At 40.2% G+C, this 21,507-nt stretch overlaps 1 protein-coding gene across 1 annotated transcript in view; it reads right to left on the bottom strand.

Moving 5' to 3' along the window:
* Positions 1-21,507, bottom strand: part of col22a1 (collagen, type XXII, alpha 1) — a gene marked incomplete at both ends in the record, with an annotated part of 109,162 nt that overhangs the window by 26,866 nt on the left and 60,789 nt on the right. Inside the window, 14 exons of the mRNA XM_080735391.1 lie at positions 1,332-1,436; positions 3,193-3,246; positions 5,355-5,408; positions 5,499-5,552; positions 5,725-5,778; positions 7,861-7,914; positions 8,541-8,573; positions 9,073-9,114; positions 9,419-9,472; positions 12,261-12,305; positions 13,054-13,107; positions 18,668-18,721; positions 18,992-19,045; positions 19,136-19,189. Of these exons, the coding sequence (XP_080591517.1) occupies positions 1,332-1,436; positions 3,193-3,246; positions 5,355-5,408; positions 5,499-5,552; positions 5,725-5,778; positions 7,861-7,914; positions 8,541-8,573; positions 9,073-9,114; positions 9,419-9,472; positions 12,261-12,305; positions 13,054-13,107; positions 18,668-18,721; positions 18,992-19,045; positions 19,136-19,189 (765 nt within the window). The remainder of the gene's footprint in view (positions 1-1,331; positions 1,437-3,192; positions 3,247-5,354; positions 5,409-5,498; positions 5,553-5,724; positions 5,779-7,860; positions 7,915-8,540; positions 8,574-9,072; positions 9,115-9,418; positions 9,473-12,260; positions 12,306-13,053; positions 13,108-18,667; positions 18,722-18,991; positions 19,046-19,135; positions 19,190-21,507) is intronic.

Raw genomic sequence — 21,507 nt, 5'->3', positions numbered from 1 at the left:
TCTCAGATTAAGGGATTTTTTTAGCCCAAAGCACATCCCCAAAGAGCTACAGAATAAAATAAATGATAATGAGACTGTAACCAATGCACAACATCCCTTTCGTGCTAAGTCCACTTTTTGTCCACCTAGGAATAGGAACCCTTCTCTCGAGACCCATTGCAGATTGGTGGAAAAAGATGTATCCAAGATTTGGACCAGATGAAGAGCTAGTGCTCGAAACGTAAATAAATTCATTCATAAAATAATTGGAGAAGAGTGTGTGGGTTTCTTTTCGACTTGGAAATACTTTTGACATTTTGGGGAGGAAAAGTAAAATCTTTAGACATTTTTGTTTGCTTATAATTAAATTAAAAGTGGACAATATGTTTCAGCGGCCAAGTGTCGTGTGACATGTTGCTTGGCCAAAAAATAATGTATTATGTACAGTACATGACACTTTATCGCCGAGGCATAAATCAAGCTTTAATGTGAAACGTTTTCAAGTGAATCACATGGGGACGACATAGAGTAGAGCAATACAAAAATGCTAAATGGTAGGGAGAACTAATTGACAGACGCACTTAACACCACGGCCCATTCCTTAATTGACTAATTGGAAGTGAGCCAAGCGAACACGTTCATATTTCTTCAGTCTAGGTGACACAAAGTTACACTTTACACGTTACAGTGAGTGCATAAAGCACATGAAGGACGGTCACAGAATATTGATGTTTTCAATTGACTGCGATAGAAATAAAGTATATCTGTACCAGGGGTATCAATTGGGTATGGCAGGGGTATGCAGCTGCCATACCCTGGGTCCAGGGGGGAAAATAAAAGTTACTTTTAAATATAAATCCATGAATGTCTCTTTGTCTATCTGCGCTGGTTATTATGTTGTTAAATTACAGTAAAATAACTACAAATGCAAAATGTAACAAAATGGTCACTTTAACTATTCTCCACACTTCTCCCCATCTTGACAATATGCTATATTCCCAGGTTCCGCAGGTCAGCTGCACAGGTGCAAAGCATTATTGTTAATTGTGGCACATTTACTAACATGCCAAGTTTAACTGCACTTGAACAACCGTTCCAGGCTGCCATATCCAGACCAATAAACCGTAGAAACCTGTGTAAAAAACGGCCAAAATGCGTCTTTTCAGACATTGTGAAAATAGCCGTTCTACATGCTCCCAACGCCTCGCAACGCGAGGCGTTGTGAGCATGTAGATCTGCTATTTTCACAATATAACCGTCTTATACAAAATGTAATGCCTCTTATCCATGAGGACTCCCATCTTTGCCATACCCTAGCTTTTGCTGAACTGACGCCACTCATCTGTACTTACATTTTGTCCATCTTTGCCCTTCCCTGTTGGTCCAGGGGGTCCGGTCACGCCTGGGTCTCCCGGTGGTCCCGAGGAACCCACTTTCCCTTCTTTACCTGGTTCACCCTAGATCCAACCACACAGTCAAACAATAACATCAACCACTTAAGCCTTCTAAGAAATCTATGAAAAAGTTTAATGCGTAACAAACTGGTATTAAACACTAGTAAAACTAAGAACATGGTCATTATGTACAAATAGAAAGAGAAAGAGGTTGTGGCCATTAGAGTCTATGGTGAGGTTCAAATCGATGAGGTTTCAGAAGTCAAGTTATTGGGTGTTAAAATACAGAATTGCAGGGCTTCTATCTAAGGACACTTATATCCCATAGCCTAATTTACAGTCACATAAACTATTGTTGTGCAGTCTGGGGCAATGCAGCACAAAGAGACCTGAAGAGACTACAGATTACACTGAACAAGGCTGCAAGAATGATTTTAAGATGTGGATATGAAATAGGCACAAGTGAACAGCACAGCATAATGGGATGGCCCACAGTATTTGAATGAGTTAGACAGCAGTCTCTTGCATTTATTTCCAAAATTCATCAAGAATAGATTGACATTGGTACGTGATGGACATCAGGTCAACAAAAGATCAAGAGACAAAGATCACTATGTTTTACCCTGAATAAAAATGTCATGGGAAGTAGAACTTTTTAGAGCAGTTAAATTATGGAACTTGTTGCAACGATAACTAGGATGACTTTTTATTGAGTGATTTAGAATTATCTTGTTTTTACGAATATGTGTATGCGGTATGCGTTCAGGTCTAGGCCTGGCTCAGGGAGGAGGATGCCCCTGCCATGCATAGTCCACCACAGGCATCCTAGGGGTGCGATAGGCCTAAGGCCTAGTAGGTAAAAACAAAGATTACAGCATAAACATCAAAATGTGTGTGTGTGTGTGTGTGTGTGTGTGTGTGTGTGTGTGTGTGTGTGTGTGTGTGTGTGTGTGTGTGTGTGTGTGTGTGTGTGCGTGTGCGTGTGCGAGTGTGTGTGTGAGTGTGTGTGTGAGAGAGTATAGTTGTATTTTGATGTTTATGCTGTAATTTTTTGTTTTTATCGTTATTGTAACGCTGTAACGTAATGTATTGTGTTTGCTGGACTCTTGGAAGAGTAGCCAATGGCTAAAAGAGATCCAAATCAAATCAAAACAAATCAAAACAAATCAATTGTATACGATATAGCACATAAAAAGGTGTGTTTGATTTGTGAAGATTATCGTGTTCAAAAAACGTGTGAATATCATAAGCTTTTGTTTACTACAGGGCTTATCTATTAATTCATGGAACCAGGATTTATGTTATGAATGAAACATTAATGCATCAGTGCAGGCAAAATGGATGCCATAGCTGTTGCTTGGCTTGAGGGAGATTTGAGAACAATCTCTCCTTTAGTAATGCTGAAGTCCCAATGTCTCCGTGCTTAAAGCTTTGAGTAAAACACTTTGAATTGCCTTGTGCTAAACAAATAAACCAGCCTAGCTTCCCTTGGAGGACGCACAAAGTCAAACACTCATTTAAGTTGGCCTCTCTCCCTCTACTTTTAATTGCCTTTTGCTGTAGAAATAAGCATGCATTGCCTTGAAGGACGCACAAGATCAAACACTCATTTTCATTTAAGTCTCTCTCTCTCTCTCTCCCCCTCTCTCTCTCTCTCTCTCTCTCTCTCTCTCTCTCTCTCTCTCTCTCTCTCTCTCTCTCTCTCTCTCTCTCTCTCTCTCTCTCTGGCAATGATGAAACCAAATTGAAAACCCCCTCAGATGTTTCAGTACCAAAACCTGGCCTCATGCAGCCTTGATGAAAGTGATGGATAACTGACCTTGTCTCCTCTCTGGCCAGCTGGACCGGGAGGCCCCATGATTCCAGGGATGCCCTGCAAGGAGACAGGAGGAGAACAGTGTTATTTGTCTTCACGGTCAAACCGCATACCTTCACTGTCAAGACACGCTTGCAACAGACGATCATGGTTCATACATGCAGTTATTAGGGATGGGACGATATGAAAATGTCATATCACGATTATTGTGCCCAGGGGCGGGGCACAAGGCTGCTTTTGAAGGTAAAAAGGGGTAAAGCTTTACTAAAAAAGTAACTCAGGAGAAGATGATGCTGGATGATGTTGTGACTGACATATGCTTTTCTGTTTTGTTTTTGTCTTTCCAATGTATTCTTTTGTCAATCCCCCTGGGTACTGCGGCCTCTGTCACTGCCAACCTCACGGATTAAAGCAAAAAATGAAATCTCACGACTGAAACGCTTTGTTAGGCCAAGTCCTAATGTGCAATTCTGTGCAAGAGCGTGAAAGGAGCCCTCCTCCTCAGTCCTCACACTGGCACTGTGTTTCATAAACAAGCTGTTTTGGTAGCTATAGAACCAGCCAGTTGAAGAAATTGCAGATTGAGGCTTTGTCCTTTGCTTTTATGAAATATCAGAGATCATTGGGGTTTTCTGGAAGATTGAACAAGTATTCTAGTGTTAGTGCTATTTTGAACACTTTAAATACTCTTAAAATAACATCTTAACCCATTTAGTGCTCCAGAAATGAACGGGTTAACATGTCCAGCGAGCCTGCATCCATGACCGTTGTCTTATTTTGAAGGCCAGAAGTCCATAGCGTAAACACTTCCGGTTTGACGTCATGACGTCATTCACCGGAAGCGATCGTCATCAACATGCGGTTGTGTAATGGCCAATCGATGCCTTTCAACATGTGTTTTATTAGCGAGAATCTAATACCATCCTTGGCTTTAAAAGTGTTGTTTCGAGATAATGGACATTAAAGATGAGATTCCCCGTCGGCCTCCATGTTAAGGGATTACTATTTTGTGCACGTGCATCCGTGATGATGATGAATCAGCGAGTCCAATCGTGCCAATCGTTTCCAACGGACCCTCGGGTAAGAACGCCAGCTATATACAGTACTTTTCGCGAGTATACTCGGGATCGGCACTCTAAATACTTGAGTATTTTTCACGAGTATACTCGGGATCGGCTAGAAATGAGTTAAAACTGGAAATACTGTTCCTACGAAACAGTGTGGGCTCGCTCGTGACTATATTCTGCAGCGTACTAACTGTCATGTGAAGCTCAACCAATACTCCAGCTAACACCACTCCCAGATGTTTTTCCGCACCTCAATTGCACCTCATTGGCTATAAGGGCCCTGCCTTTGTACTGTCATGGCGGACCTTGGTGAATAAATAATGAAGATAACATGGTGTCCTCGCCATTTCAGGCGAGCCCACAATAATGAATAACCGAAAATAGGCTGATGTACTGTACCTACAAGCATTATAAGCTTGTAGATAGCCTACTACAGTATTTTTTCAAATGACTTAAATCAGTCGTGGCGACGGAGAACTTGAATCCATGGAACCTCTGTGGATGACCCACATGCCTCCAGTCATACACATGGAGTCACCACCTGATCCCACCTGAACCGAGCGCTGGCCACTGAAGGCCTTTTACCTCTACGCGGTAGGGCATTCACCTATTCGAATATCAAAGTCACTATTCGATGTTGTTCACCAAAGTCGAATATTCGCTTTTTTTTTTAGTTTTTTTTTGTTTTATCTTTAAAAAAATATATAGTTTATAAAGCTTGGCGAGATAGGAAGTCATAAGAATGAGTTGTCAAACTTGTCAAACATTTTTAGGCTGTGACCCCCAAAATAAACATATTTGAACTGGGGACCCCCACCCTGACAAGCACTTGGAATTGTAGGTATTACATTTAATGTGACTCGGTTCCGCAGGTAAGTGCGAGGCGTTGTGAGCATGTAGATCTGCTATTTTCACAATGTTCGCCTCTTGCTTACTTAATATTTGACAGTTTGGCCAGTCCTGTCGAATATTCGACTATTCGAATACTTTGAGGTCGAATAATTCGAATACTAAAAATCACTATTCGTGAATGCCCTACTACGCGGCTACATAAGCCAACCAGACACACAGACAGACCGTACATTTACATTTACTTACCACGTTGCCTGGCAATCCGCGGCCACCTTGGGTGCCGGCCACCCCAGGGGGGCCCTAGAAGGAACACATGACACATTGACGTGACGTCAGTATATCGGAAACAACAAGCAGCGTTGAATTTTGAAAGCAGATCTGATGACTCACAGGGTCGCCCACACGTCCAGTCTCTCCTTGGGGTCCAGTGTCACCTTTTGGCCCCTGGTTTTAAATGAGAGCAATTGCGATATTATGTAGTATTACAAATGATATTTCTAGAATATATATTATGTATTCTGCAAAAGTTCAGCGAATGTATAATTTCAGTTTGCAAATTGAAATTACGTATTCCAAAACGCTGAGCGTGGAGCAGAAGGGGTCAAGAGCTCTTTACCTGTGGTCCAGGAAGTCCCTTGAAGCCTTGTTCACCAGGTAAGCCTCTTTGACCCTATCAAAGACACACCATAAAACTGTTAATATTTAGTGTAGCAACCCCTGTTCATAGTCTACTCTCCACTCTGAGAGCGTACCAATGGAACCAAATAAGGGTTCATTTGAAGGCCCCTCAAGGAGGGGGTTCCAACACTGAGAACCAACATTGAGAACCACTGCTCTTACATGCGCGTCAAACAACAAGACATAATAGCGCTCAACCAAAGAGGAACTCCACCACCTTGGGGAAATATTAGGCTTATGAGTGTCAGGCATGGCTACTCTGCCCCCCCTCCAACACCAGTACACCTGATCCGGGTCCATGGTAGCGTGGCAAGCCAGCCCTGATACTGCGCTCACTCATTCCTTCCCCAGTATTAGGTCTGGACTTCGGCCTATAGGCACCGAGTATGAGAAATCAGAAAATGATCGGGCCAATCAGTGACTGCGTTTCAACTGCTGTCCACACAACAAGTGAAAAGCTTCCCCTGAATGGTCCATGAGTAGACGGTGACATAGAATACATACTGCGGCATTTTCAAAACAACAATGGCTGCCCTCGATGCAACAAGTGTAACAGTTAACGCTGAAACGATAAAACAAGCAAGTTATTTCACAGTTGGAATCAATTACAACAATTAAAAAGGAACAGGAGTATGCGCTAGCGGAGTTCATCGGCCGGAAAGACGTGTTTTCCGTTTTTCCGACTGGCTGCCCTGTGGTGACGTCAGATGTTTTGCTACGCTGATTGGTTAGAGGAGTCTGTCTGTCAAGGCAAGTACTCCCGCCCACTGTTCAAGCTGCCTATAGACCAAAGTCCAGACTCATATTGTGGGAAGGAAAGAGTGAGTGAATGCACAGTATGAGGCTGGCTTGCCTCATACTGTGCATTCAAAGTATCCGGATTCACTCATTCAGTTCCACCATGGACACGAGGGGAGTTAATGAGATTCAGGCAGCGCTTCTCCGTTAGACGTGCACAGTCTGCACACACACACACACACACACACACACACACACACACACACACACACACACACACACACACACACACACACACACACACACACACACACACACACACACACACACAAGCAGTGAGCGAGTGGTACTGTGTAAAGGATTTCTTTTCTCTCCTCCTACATGAAGGCAGTAATTTGCAAATGGTAATGGAAAATGAATGGATGTCATACTGTACATAAAGTACCACAAAATAATATCCACACAATATGACATGGAGGCCCGTATGAGATGGTCTGTGACAGGAAAAATGGAACAGAGATTTCATTTTCTCCACAGGGTGCCTTCACACAACCACAGGCAGTTTGGGGTGAAATTAAAGGAGGACACAAGTCCTGTTTGGAGCCTTGCGTGTACAGTTGGCATATATTAGTGGTTCTCTCAAGCTGTGCTACATTTACCACTGGTGCTACTTGAGCCCCTCTCTGGTGTTACAGAGGAGCCTCCCAAAAAAGAAGAAAAAAGGCAAGTGGAGTGAAATATTGATATTAATCTACAGGTAGTTCTTCTGACCAAGCAATTGGTCAGAAGGTTCTCCAGCCATGCTAAAATGAGCATGACAGCACACCTAGCCGATAATAGAAGATTTGAGAAAGGATTATCATCGGATGTAGGAATGTAACAAAATAAAAGAAATTCCATTAAATCAAGGACTAATTGTGCCCCCTGTGTTAACTGTGCAAGCTGAATAGGATGAGGTCTACGCACCTGTATTTTAACATCAGTTGTTATGGTGTACTTGGAGAGACAGATATTTTATGAGGTGGTACTTGGTGTAAAAAGGTTGAGAACCTAAAAAATGTGTTTGTTTGTTTGTTTGTGTGTGCATACTTGCCTGCGAACTTGCGCGTGTGTGTGTGTGTGTGTGTGTGCGTGCATGCATGCATGGGACTATCCCAGACCCACAGTATACTATAGCAGCCATGCACATTTTGGCTAAGAACAAATTGGATATCTACTGACATCTGGTGGACTTTTCAGCACATTACACCTTTGCATATAAGTCTAAAAGAAAGTAGGATAATATTATGCATACAAGCAAGGATCAGAGGATGAAAACAAGCAGCCAAAAACTCACCGTTTCCCCCGGTCTTCCTGCGTCTCCCTTCTCTCCCTTTTCTCCAGGTGTTCCCTGAAGGTGAAGACAAACACTAACTGTCAGTCGAGGTGTCAACCGCTATCTGTTTCAACCCTCGAATTACATTAAAAAACAACCTGCAAAGCAAAATCACAGCATGCCCTTTTAAATTAACAATGACAGTGTACCTCTGGTCCGACAGTATTTAAGTATCCATTCATTAGACCAGTGGTTCTCTTCTCAACCTTTTCAGGCCTGCGACCCCCAAAATAATCATATTTTAACTGGGGACCCCCCACCCTGACGAGCACTAAGAGTTGAGGCATTACATTTTGTATAACACGGTTCTATTGTGAGAATAGCAGAACTACATGACAACGGCGTTGTGATGTAGATCGGCTATTTTCACAATTCCTGCCCCTAATATTTGACAATTTGGCCAATGTTTAATTTGTCATTTTAGAGATATTAAAAAGTCCCTAAATTGTCACTTTGGAAATGTGCAGATACCCTCTATACACTTAAACCTTATGTTGTTGTTTTTTACCCTTGAGTGAGAAAACAATGTTGTACATTAATTAATTATCTGGGGACCCCGCAAAATAATTTGACCCACAGGTTGAGAACTACTGCATTAGACGTAGGCCTATTATTTTGCGCAAGCACTCAAGATTACTTACTGGCTCTCCAGGCTCTGGGGTAACACTGGCCACCTGGGAGGGCGAGAAAAATACAAACAAAAATAATAGATAATCACATGTTGTAGGGGGCACAGTTGACCTGATGATGTTTTTATTGTACAGTTGCAATCTTAAAGAGTACATATTATATATTACTGTTATATTTATGCTCTTGTAGATTGGCCATCTTCAAATGGACGAAATATAAGTGGTTAGTGTGTTTTGTAATAATAATCTACAAAGTAAAAATTCACTGCGTTTTCATATATTTTTAGATATATTTTTAGTAAAAGTACAATAATTTTAGATATATTTTTAGTAAAAGTACAGTATTTTCCTCTGAGATGTAGTGGAGTAGAAGTTAAAGTATTGAAAACTGCAAATACTGAAAAAGTAAAACATGCATAATATGTGATATGTATTTTAAAGTAGTTGCTTTACACTATCACACAACAAAACGCAGACACGACTATTATTATTATTATCATCATTAATTTGCAACAATTACAAAAAGACAGCAACTTTTACTCACATTTCCTGGTATACCGGGAAGCCCCCTGCCACCGACATCGCCCTGAGGGGAGAGAAACAACAGCGTGTTCATTCGCTGCATGCTAATTAGCTTATTACCGCCCAATGTACCTCAGGGCGGCCATTACTGTGACAGAGTGATGAGCGAGGATGATGATGTCTCCATAATGACCCAGCGCTACCATACGGAACAAGGGTTCGGCCATTATGGCAGCATATGCTCCTGAAATTAATCCCACCTTAAAATAGTGTACGGTGGTAATGGGTGGGGGTGTTGGGGGAGGGGGGGTTTTAAGGGAGAGATTTAGTTGATTTTTAGTTACAATTTAAAGTAATTTCTCTCTTACCTTGTCGCCCTTATCACCTTTTGGCCCAGTCGCTCCGGTATTGCCTCTTTCTCCCTGTAATGATGTAAAACATTTTAAGTTATTTTTTTAAGTTATTTTTCTGCAGTTTTCAGAACAAATTCATACTTAAGCCCCATGGTTTGAGAGAGTGCGTTTTCAGTCAGCCGCGCACAAAAATTGTTTATCCGCTGGCGACCATACTTTGGTGTGTGCGCACCCTTACAAGTAAAAGTCTGGATTTCAAAATGTACTTGAAAATGTACTTAAAGTACAAAATGTTTGAAAATAACAAACTCACAAGGCATCGCGATGAAAATAAAAGTATAATATTTGCCTCTGAGATGTAGTGGAGTAGAAGTAAAAGTCCCCAGTTAAAATATAATTATTTTGGGGGTCGCGGCCTGAAAAGGTTGAGAACCATTGGCTTAACGGGTACAGAGGGCAAAGGCCTGCCTCCAATCAGAGGGTCACCGATTCACCTCCCTGTGTTGAAGACTGAGCCCCTTGGGAGCTCATCATTTCCATCTGAGCAGCCATCAGCTGGATGAAGCTGAAACTGTTTCCCTTGCGGGACTAATATGGTAATCAATAAAATAAAATAAATAATATGGCCTCTAGCGGCTGCTAATGGGACTTTTAGATTATTCAACTTGGTTGTTATAGTTGTAACCATAGACATAGAAAGGTAGACGCCTCCTTCGGCTCTGTGGGGTCTGTAAAACAAATATTGGTAGCCGGGGACCCACAAGCCCAAAAGCTCAAGGAATAGGGTAGGACCTGTGATTTTCTGCCATACTTTATATTTCTGTTTTATGTATTAGTTTGGTCATTAAGAATGAGCCTCCACAGAATGAGAGGCCTGCTCTGCCGGAAACATCGCAAAAAAAGGTTATGGCCATTCATATATTCACTGTCCCATTGACTCCCATTGAAATATATATAAAAAAAAAAAGAAAAAGCATGTGAGGGGTCAAACTAGGGGTTCTTCATGATTCTGAATCCATTGCAAGCATTTGTTTTGCATGAAAAACATTCTTTGGGTTAACTTTCGGCAGCCCAAAACTGTGAAAAGTGGAAAAAAAGTGATGACTCATCACTTTTCACAGTTTTGGGGGGCCGAAATCTAGCCCAAGGAATGTTTTTCATGCAAAACAAATGCTTGCACTGGATTCAGAATCATGAAGAACCCCTAGTTTGACCCCTCACATGCTAATTAAAGCAGACCTTTTTTTCTTTTTAAAAATATTTTGGTGACTGGGTCCCCGCCTATGTCAATTTTTAAGGCAAGCTTCCGGCAATGTAAATGTTTGTTTCCTCATGCCAATAAAGCTCTGTTGAATTGAATAGAAGTCCCGGAAAAGACACGCTGTGATCGTCCAGTAGTCACTTTGAGTGGTAGCGTGCCTTCAACACTTCTGCACTTCCCCCAATACCTTTTTACAGGTCTCTCCAATGGGAGCGTGTCGACATTGCGACATAGCATCTCTTCGACAGTTCATTCTTTCGACACAGGTGAATGTTAACCTGGTGAAAAGCTAACATGCCGACGTGGGTGAGTAGCTAACCTGCCAACGTGGGTGAATGTTAACCTCTATGCCTAAACCTAACCCAAACCCTGACCCTAACCTCAGTAACCGTGACGCGGGTGAGTAGCTAACCTGCCGACGCTCATAGTCGAAAGAATGACCCATCGAAAGAGCGAGATTTCCCCCTCTCCAATGAACTGCAGCGGTGGATGAGGTATCTAGCTTTTTATATCTATGGTTCGTAACAGCTTCCTTTCCCCAAAGTACCATACTGTAATAATGATAAAATACTGATGAAAAACCCAACACAACCCACCGGCATTCCTCTGTCTCCTCTTCCTCCGACAATTCCTTGTTGTCCAGGTGACCCAGCTACCCCCTGTAACAGAAATGTTGATATATGAATTAAGGCTGGGACTTTAACTGATTAATTGCGATTAATTAATTACAGAAAATTAACGCGATTAAAAAAATTAACTCATTTTAATCGCACTTAGTTTTTGCACCACAGAACCTTCAGTTTCGGGCATACCAATCATAGCGATGCACCAACCAAGAAGAGACAACAAACGCAAAGCTAGGGAGAAGTAGCCGATCAGAGCGCTTTGCTTGGCCCAGTGGATGCGAAATTTAGATTTAAAAAAGTCACTCGTTGATTCACTCGTACAACAAAATGTGTTTTACTTGAAAAAAAAAGCTTCTCAGGTCAAATATCGATGTGCGATTAAAATGCGATTAATTGCGATTAATTAATCACAGAGCCTGTAATTAATTAGATTAAAATTTGTAATCGCATCCCAGCCCTAATATGAATATAATATTGCATGTAGGGCTGTCACGATATGACATTTTACATGACGATTAATTGTCACTCAAATTATTGCGATTAACGATTTAATTGTGTTTTTGTCGTTGATAACTACATTTCTGTTTGGCTTTTAGGCTTTGAAGTTGCATATGGCAGATATGACAAATAACCTAAATATACAAAGAAATTATGGACATATTTGACAACTTTCTACTTAAAAAATAACATTGATAGTGGAAATAGCCGATCTACAAGGTCACAACGCGTCGCGATGCGACGCGTTGTGAGCTTGTAGATCTGCTATTTCCACTATTTTTTACTTTCTTAAAAATATATGAACATTTTTAAACATGGAAACGATTATGACGATTATGAAAAATAATCACGATTATGTCAAATAATCACGATTAGACGATTATGTAATAATTGCATGACATGCCCTAATTGCATGACATGAAAAAAAAATGAAAAAATTCTACAAACCAAATACACAAAAGAATAAACTCACTCTCTCCCCTAGAGGTCCTCTGGGTCCAGGAGGTCCATCCTCGCCCTGGGGGATGAGACAAAAGAGCATTCAGGAAGTACAATACCACACCCTTTTGGGTATCATAGGATGTAGGACATTATTTTCTTTTTCTATAGTTGTTTTTTTACTGCCACATCCCACTGCTATCTTAAAGGAGTAGTTCATCCCAAAAAACTTATTTTCTACTGGTAGGAGTCCCCGCCGACTCTGAGACTCCACCGGTCATCAGATTATTGTCTCAGAAATGCGACCGAAAAAAAGAAAACTAAACATTAATTCAAGGCTTCATGGGGTGTGTAACTGATAGAAAATAAGTCATTTTTGGGGTGAACTACTCCTTTAACCATGCACCTTATGTTATGTGCAATATTTCACCCTGCTATAGAGGGTGAGTGCATGCATAAAGTGTATGACAAATCGAGTGGCAAAGTGAGTGGCAAAGTGAGTTTCGCGTCGTTTAATGCAATCAGATATGACTTTTATGTTTGGATGTTTGGGCTGTCAAGGCCAGAAAGTAGTTTTTGCCACTTATTAGGCGTTCCCGCATAACTTCCGGGTATGATGATGTCACGCACATACCCTACTATATCTGATAACGTTTTTCTCTTTACGCCTTTCTTCAAACTTTAGAGACGGATCGTGTACAACACAAAGTAATCTAAACCTGTGATGATGTGAGCTAAGTTGAATTGCAATAGCGGTATATACTTTGATGAGGCATGCTTGGTATGCGGTACGTGTCGTATAATGCATGTATACTGTGTCACCGTACCTTAGGGCCAGCTTTGCCAGGAAATCCATCTGTTCCGCGCTGTCCTGGTGTTCCCTGTAGAGAGACACAACAATTCTATCAATATCACAACTATATATATATAGTTATACTTACTGAAGCCTCTAGGCGGGGGGAGGATGACACAATCTGTCACCACAGCCGTCGGAAGGAGGGAGAAGGGGTAAGGGAAGGATATGCAGAACTTATAGGCCTACTCTGTCGTACAATGGTGTCGCGTCCCGCGTGCCAGAAATAGCCGAACTACAAGCTCACACCATGTTGCATTGTGAGCTTGTAGTATGTAGATGAGTATGAGAGTATGAATCGGAGGGTTACTCCCTCAAACTTGATTCAGATATCTTTATTGTGAAGCAATTATACAGTTCTTCCCTATTTTCCTTTTTTAGAAACAAACAGAGACACACACAAAACAAACAGGTACAATGAAATTAATACAAACTGTACATATGGGTTGAATTCCCGTAAATGGTTCACAAGCAAGGCTGCCTATATATTTCCAAAAATACTCACTCAAACTTTTATACTTTAATGCACACATCTTGTATGCCAACATATCTTTCCCTGCATGTTCTCTTGTTCTGTCCATATCCCCCTCATTTGAAAATATAGTGTTTTTCTTTTTTTCTTTTTTATTGTACTGAAATACTGTCTTCTATTGAAGGACATTGAAGAATGACTTCCATATCTTGCCAATGTTCAACTGAAAAGACTGATGTCCACTGAAGGATATTGCAAGCAGAGTCACTGTCATATGCACATTGCTGTTCTGTCATGCAGTGTCACTGTACAGTGTCTCATTCCTGGAGACACACATTGAGGGATATTTGGAGCATGGCCCAAATCCAGGTATCAGCACTGTACTTGTGAGACAGCTCGTGTGTGTGTGTGCGCGCGTGCGTGCGTGCGTGCGTGCGTGCGCGTGTGTGTGTGTGAGATAGAAATTAGATATACATTATATAGATATATATATATATAGATATAGATATAGTAATATATATAGATATAGATATAGTAATAGATATAGATATAGATATAGTAATAGATATAGATATAGATATAGTAATAGATATAGATATAGATATAGTAATAGATATAGATATAGATATAGATATAGATATAGTAATAGATATAGATATAGATATAGATATAGTAATAGATATAGATATAGATATAGTAATAGATATAGATATAGATATAGATATAGTAATAGATATAGATATAGATATAGTAATAGATATAGATATAGATATATTAATAGATAAAGATATAGATATAGATATAGTAATAGATATAGATATAGATATAGATATAGATATAGTAATAGATATAGATATAGATATAGATATAGTAATAGATATAGATATAGATATAGATATAGTGACATTTTATGGTAAAGTATCATAGAGCAGGGACCTGAAACAAGCACCACCTACTGTAGGGATGGGAAGATATGCAAATGACATGTCACGATTATTGTGGCAAAAATCATTGTGATTAAAACTTAAAATGCCACTTTTAATGTAATTATCACTAGAATCAGCAGCATCCCTATTCTGGGGGGAACGTCCGCCTTTATTTATTTTTTCATAGAGGGTTTAAGTGGTACTGAATTTGCAGCTCAACAAAAGCTAAATCATCCTAGTATATGAGGGAGGACAATGTCATGATAAATATGGTTCTGCAATACGATTATTGTATTGTGTTTTATTTTTATTTATTTTTGATAATTTTTAACCCACGATTTTGCAACCCATTTTTTTCCACCCATGCCAATTGTCTAATGTAATCCTGGGTGCTACACTCCCTCAGCCAACCTGTGGAGAGCAACGGACTAAGCTCATGCTAAAATAATTGTATAAGTGATGTTGAGTTTCCATGGTCTCTTTCTTTCTTTTCCCATCAAGCTCTTTTAAAGGCCTTCTACACCAAGAATTATAACTACAACGATAAGTCGATAACTACAATGAGAATGACGTGACGCATCCACACTGATGAACGATAGCGTTCTTTATTACACGGCTTGGTTGAAAGCTTGATTCTGATTGGTCAGCCGCTGAAATCAGCTGTGTGTTATTTCTGCAGGATAACAGACCGCTCCGCTCTATAACAGACCTAATCAAAGGCTCGAAGCACCTGCTGCACTGCGTGAACTTTATTTCATTTCTCAATAACAACCGCTGAGCCAGACGGCTGGCGTGAAACTAGAGACTAGAAACTAAGATGCAGGTACACTGGAAACATAAACAAACAGAAGATTGAGAATTGAAAAATGTAACAAGGTTCCCACACATCTTTACCAATTAATTTCCAAAACTTTTCCAAAACTTTTCCAGAATATTTAACCCGATTTCCAGGACTATATAACATTAATTCAGCTCAATAACGAGTCGCTTACTCCTATGCGCAATTTTCACAATTTCTGCCTCTAATATTTGACAATTTGGCCAATGTCATTTCAGAGGTAATAACAAAATCAATTAAAGCTGCAAGCAGCGATGACCGGGCCCTCGCAGCTCTACCCACGTCACAAGGGGCAGCGGTTACACTATTACACTTATTGCCCTTTTACACTTATTTCACTATTACACTTTTTGCGCTATTACACTATTACACTTATTACACTATTAAACTATTACACTTATTGTGCTATTACACTATTACACTATTACACTTATTACACTATTACACTATTACACTTATTACACTATTAAACTTATTGTGCTATTACACTATTACACTTATTACACTATTACACTATTACACTTATTACACTATTACACTTATTACACTATTACACTATTACACTATTACACTATTACACTTATTGCACTATTACACTATTACACTACTACACTTATTACACTATTACACTATTACACTTATTACACTATTACACTATTACACTTATTACACTATTACACTTATTACACTATTACACTGTTACAATTATTACACTATTACACTTATTACACTATTACACTTATTACACTATTACACTCATTGCGCTATTACACTATTACAGTTATCACACCTAGACACAGTTACACTATTGCACTTATTACAAACCATTGAAAAGATAGCAAATAGGAACTATTAATAATCGACCAATCAGAAGAGGGGGCGGGGCTAACTTAAACCAATTAAGGTGAAGGACTCTTAATCAAGTCATATGACACCAGCCACAACTCTCTTCGACAAACGGTTGATGAGTAATAGCCAAAAAAGGGAACAATCAAGTTTCGGCCAATCAGAAGAGGGGGCGGGGCTAAGTTAAACCAATTAAGGTGAAGGACTCTTAAGCCCTTTGCACACAGGCGCGTTTAACCGCACGGATAAAACGGACAATATAATTTTTTTAAAAGAAAACAATGATTCTCTATGACCTCATGCACACCGGCTCCGAATTAGCCGTGCGACGAGTGGCTGCCGCCGTGCGTTTTTTTCTCGATCGAACCCAGTTCGATTCGTGCGTCTTGTCGCATGCGGTAAAAAACTAATCACTCCTTTTATGACAACTTTTTGGATCCGCAGTGCCGATTCCGCACAGCCTTGCACACCAAATCCAATGCGTTTTATTCATGCCGCAAACGAAAAAAACGCAACTGTCCTGTGTGCAAAGGGCTTTAGTCAAGTCATATGATACCAGCCACAACTCTGTACGACAAACGGTTGATGAGTAACAGCCAAAAAAAGGAACAATCAAGTTTCGGCCAATCAGAAGAGGGGGCACTTCCTGTTTGGCGAAGGAAGTTTGACGCTTCGCCACGGTCACGCCGTTTTCCGAAAACTCACGATTCGCACAACTTTTCATCGTTAAGGTGTCTTGAGTATGCCGAGCGAAGTTGAATGAAGTTGATCCGATTAACCCCCTAGGAGGAGTTCGTTAAAGTGCGACACGTGAAAACGGCCAAAAATGCGCCAAAACGCCACTAATTAGTAAAAATGGCTGACCTCCTGTTTGGTTTCGGACATGGCGCCAAGAGACTTTTTTGTGAGTCCGGACATGATACAGGTGTGTACCGATTTTCGTACTTGTGGGTGAAACCGTATAGTGGGGCTGATGCGTTGAAATTTTGTAGGGGGCGCTGTTGCGCCATTAGGCCACGCCCCCTTTTATTTTATTTTTATTACGTAATTTTTCACCACTTGTGATGTGCTTGCAAAGTTGCGCAACTTTTGGAGTACGTTTGGCGCCTCAAAAACGCGATTAATTCGGCGGAAGAAGAAGAATAATAATCTTTGCAAATACAATAGGGTCCTCACACACTGTGTGTGCTCGGGCCCTAATAACCAAAGACAATGCATAGCTATTTTTTCCAGGACCTTCCAGGACCCTTGATCAATTCCAAAACTTTTCCAGTACTGGAAAAATATTTTTCTAATTTCAAAATATTTCCAGGAATTTCATGACGGTGGGAACCCTGAACAGTACGCAGGGAAGTGAGGGAACTAATAAAAGCTAGAGTGTGCAGGGACCAGCATTAGTTGTGAAATAATGAGTCTTGTGTAAGAAGAGGACAAGGGGGTGTGACAGGTAAAACACAGGACATGACAAGACAAGACAAGACAAGACAAGGCAAGGCAAGACGCCAGGTAGGGAACGTCAGGCTCAGTTGGGGTACAATAATCAGGCAAGGATAAACTCCCATTAACCACTTGAACATTAGCATTCCTACTCTATGGCTAACATTTGCCAAAAATAGTTGATCTATAGTACAAGCTCGTAGATCGTCTATTTTTTTATATTCATAAGATATTTTGTAATAGGCCTATATAATGAAAACAGTAGAGGGCCTAGTACAGTATAGAGCCCAAGGGCATTTCGGTGAACTAAGGATAGTGGTTTTCAGGACTGTACAAAAAACTGTTGAGTTATGAATTGCATCAGTTGGCAGTGCGGTAATGCATCATACTGGTCAGAACATAGCAGTATAACTGACAGGCCTCCCAGCTACAGCATATAGTCCCCTGTCGCCTGTCAAGTCAAGTTTATTTATATAGCAAATTTCATACGACAGGCATCAGCAATGAGCTGCCTGTAACACCAACGTGGGAAAGTAGCCAGTGGTGAAAGAACTTGTACCCTCATTTTTTAGTTATGTAAAAGGGTCAATACTGAAAAAAAAGGTCTGGAATTCAAAATGTACTTCAGTAAAAGAACATAAGTATTATTCACCTGCAAATGTACTTAAGTATTGAAATAAAAGTAGCCTACTCATTTTGCAGAATGTCCCGTTTCACAAGTTTTCAAATGTATAAAAAATGCTTTGAAAATAGCAGATCTACTTGTAAGCTCACAACTCATTGCAAAGTGACGCGTTGTGAGCTTGGTATTTTCAAATAGCCATAAGTACGCATATAGTAGGGCTGAAGTGGTTAACACGTGTTTTGTAATAATAATCCAAATCTACAAAGTAACTAGTAACTAAACTTGTAATTTTACTGGAGTAAAAAGTACAATATTTGCCCAAGAGATGTAGTGGAGTAGAAGTAAAAGTTTAAAATCGGAAACACTCCAGTAAAGTAAAAATTCCAGTACTCAAGTACAGTATTTGAGTAAATGTACTTTAGACCACTGGGAATAGGTACTCACCGTAGCTCCATCGTTACCAGGAAGACCATCCAAGCCATCTTTACCAGGCATACCCTGAGAAAAACAAAGAGAAAAATAGCTCGCTTTAATAAAGATATATTAAAAGATTTGCAAAAAAATATATATATATTAAAAAAGATAGATTATTCAAAAATAGCAGATCTACAAGCTCGCAGCGCGGCACTCGGTGCCACGCTGTGAGCTTGTATATCTGCTATTTTTTAATAGTTAAAGCATCAAATAATGGTTAAAGTAATAATGCGTTCCAGGACATGAATGAAAAGAATAACGCATTTATTTGCGGAGATAAGAGGGCCAACTCACCGGCTTTCCTGTCTCTCCAGGTTTGCCTGAGAATCCAATCTCGCCAGGGAGACCCTTGGTAAAGAAAGAAAGTAAATAATATTGGTATGCTCTATGTTTTGTAACATCATTTATGTACAGATAAATGAGTTTTGTTGGACTTACAGGAGGTCCAGTGTGCCCTTGGTTTCCATGTGGCCCAACAGGCCCCTGGGGGCCCTAACAAACGAAGAAGAGAAGATTAACAAAAAGACTACATTGCATGTTTGTGTATGGACTGACTGACTGACTGACTGACTGACTGACTGACTGACTGACTGACTGACTGACTGACTGACTGACTGACTGACTGACTGACTGACTGACTGACTGACTGACTGTCTGTCTGTCTGTCTGTCTGTCTGTCTGTCTGTCTGTCTGTCTGTCTGTCTGTATGTAAGTATGTATGTATGTATGTATGTATGTATGTATGTATGTAAGTATGTATGTATGTATGTATGCAATATGCATGGTATTTTATAGGGTACATTAAATTATAAAAAATAACGCTGTGTCGCGTCCGTAGACGCGGTGTCGCGTCCACGCACCCTTTTTCTGCGGACTTGCTGGGAAAAAGGATTTTGAAAAACACTCCTTTTATATCTATAGCCTTTATTTCAAATAACACATTTATTTTGTCCTCTCTTCCCTGTTTAGTTTAGGTGTTTAGTCATGTTTCTCTAGCACTGCATGTTCTGTATTAGTTTTGTTTTTTCTCCCCATGTGTTTCTTATCTCTTCTTATTTTGTAGTATTGTTCTGGTGTCTTCCTGGCTGCCTTGTAACCTGTTCCTAGTCTCACAAAGCCAGACAACTATTCCTATATACGAATGCTAGTCTGCCAACTACACCTCCTGAAATCCGAGTAACGGAAGCTGGTATTTCCGTTCATGAAATTATATTTTAAAATATAATTTCTGCTAAGCAGCAAGCTAAATATTCTTAGATGATTTTGATTTATATACCGGTATTAGGGTAAATGGGCGCGACTGTAAAGACAAAATCAGAGCAAAATGCTAAATAATTTGTATTATCTAAAATAATTGATTAGATGGTTATGTAATAATTGAGGTAGGCCTAGTAACACCTCTGGGAACTTTTAAGAGTAACAGCCTGCTGGACCGTGCTTAGTAATTACAGGAAACCAGGCAGATACTGTACAAACACCCAAATGTAACTGCAAATTCCACATGCCTCCATTTCATATGTTAACTACAGTGATAGGTGGATGTATCATTTGTGATAAATGGTAGGTATAATATAGTTTTACTAGGGGTGATGCTGCTTGCATGTACAATAAATTCCCATCGTCTTCACATGTAAAACAAATCATGTCAATCACAAATAAAAACGTGGCTTGAGCTTTCTTTTTAACTTCAGGGGGGAGACAGGACAACAAAAACATATTTTGTCTCAAGTTTATATGTACAATGTAAGCAAACATAATCATTGTGCTATAATAGTTCAGTAGCAATCCGCTATACAGCCAGAAAGCAGAAATAATACAGCAGAGTACACTTGTAGAATGAATGGATTCATAGAAAGTGTCTGTACACACTATGCAGTGTATGTTTGACTGTTGAGGTCTCTGCCAGGTCAAGTAAGTTATTGTGGCCTCCTGGTGGCGCTATAATAGGCCAATGTGAAAATGATGCCATGTCTTCTTTGGCCATTCGAACGCTACATTCACGATTTGAGGCATTTTCTTTATCCAAAAATGTGTTTAGATAAGGTTGACCTGCTGGTGGCGCTATAACAGGCCCATGGGAAAAAATTGGGGCAGAGGTTCTGCTCTGGCCCCCAGGGAGTGTGCGTGCATAGTTTCGCTGCCATCGTGCCAAAAGTGCCAAGTTCAGACAGACAAACAGGGTGGAAAATATAGTCTCGGCCATGCCTTTCGGCCTGGCAGAGACAATGAAGTGAAGCCTGGACACAGCCATCTTCATGCATACATACTAAATAAGCCGGAAAGCCGAAAAGGCAAAGCTGTCATGAAACTGTACCTTTTCCTATGCAAACTTCTAATAGTCTTCAATCAAACTACATCCTGATAAAGCACAGCAAAGCAAATAAAGCAGTACCAAGCAGTAGCCACTAGAGGGGGATATTGTCCTAATTTAAAAGTTCAGTGGGCAGCCTGGTTCCTTGAGGCCCAGGCCAGCATTAACATTTTGCGTCAGGGAGCAATTAGTGAAATGTAACTGACATGACCTTTAGGTGCTAACTTAACTAAGCCAATTACCCTTCTGTCAAATATACACCATGCACAGGGCAGCCACATATGAGGCTACACTGCAGTATGCTATAGTTTAGTACTAGTACATTTTAGTCAACAGAAACAAATATTACACTTATTCTGTATTGTGTGTAATATGTGTATATAGGGTAGATACACATCTTTAACACAATAGTCAAATAGGTCTATAATATTTTGATAATACACATAAAGTACACATTTCCACTGTGTGTGTGTGTGTGTGTGTGTGTGTGTGTGTGTGT

The sequence above is a fragment of the Nannobrachium achirus genome (assembly GCF_963921795.1).
Source record: "Nannobrachium achirus genome assembly, chromosome: 10".
NCBI classification, from domain to species: domain Eukaryota; kingdom Metazoa; phylum Chordata; class Actinopteri; order Myctophiformes; family Myctophidae; genus Nannobrachium; species Nannobrachium achirus.
This window is presented reverse-complemented; position numbering and strand designations above follow the sequence as displayed.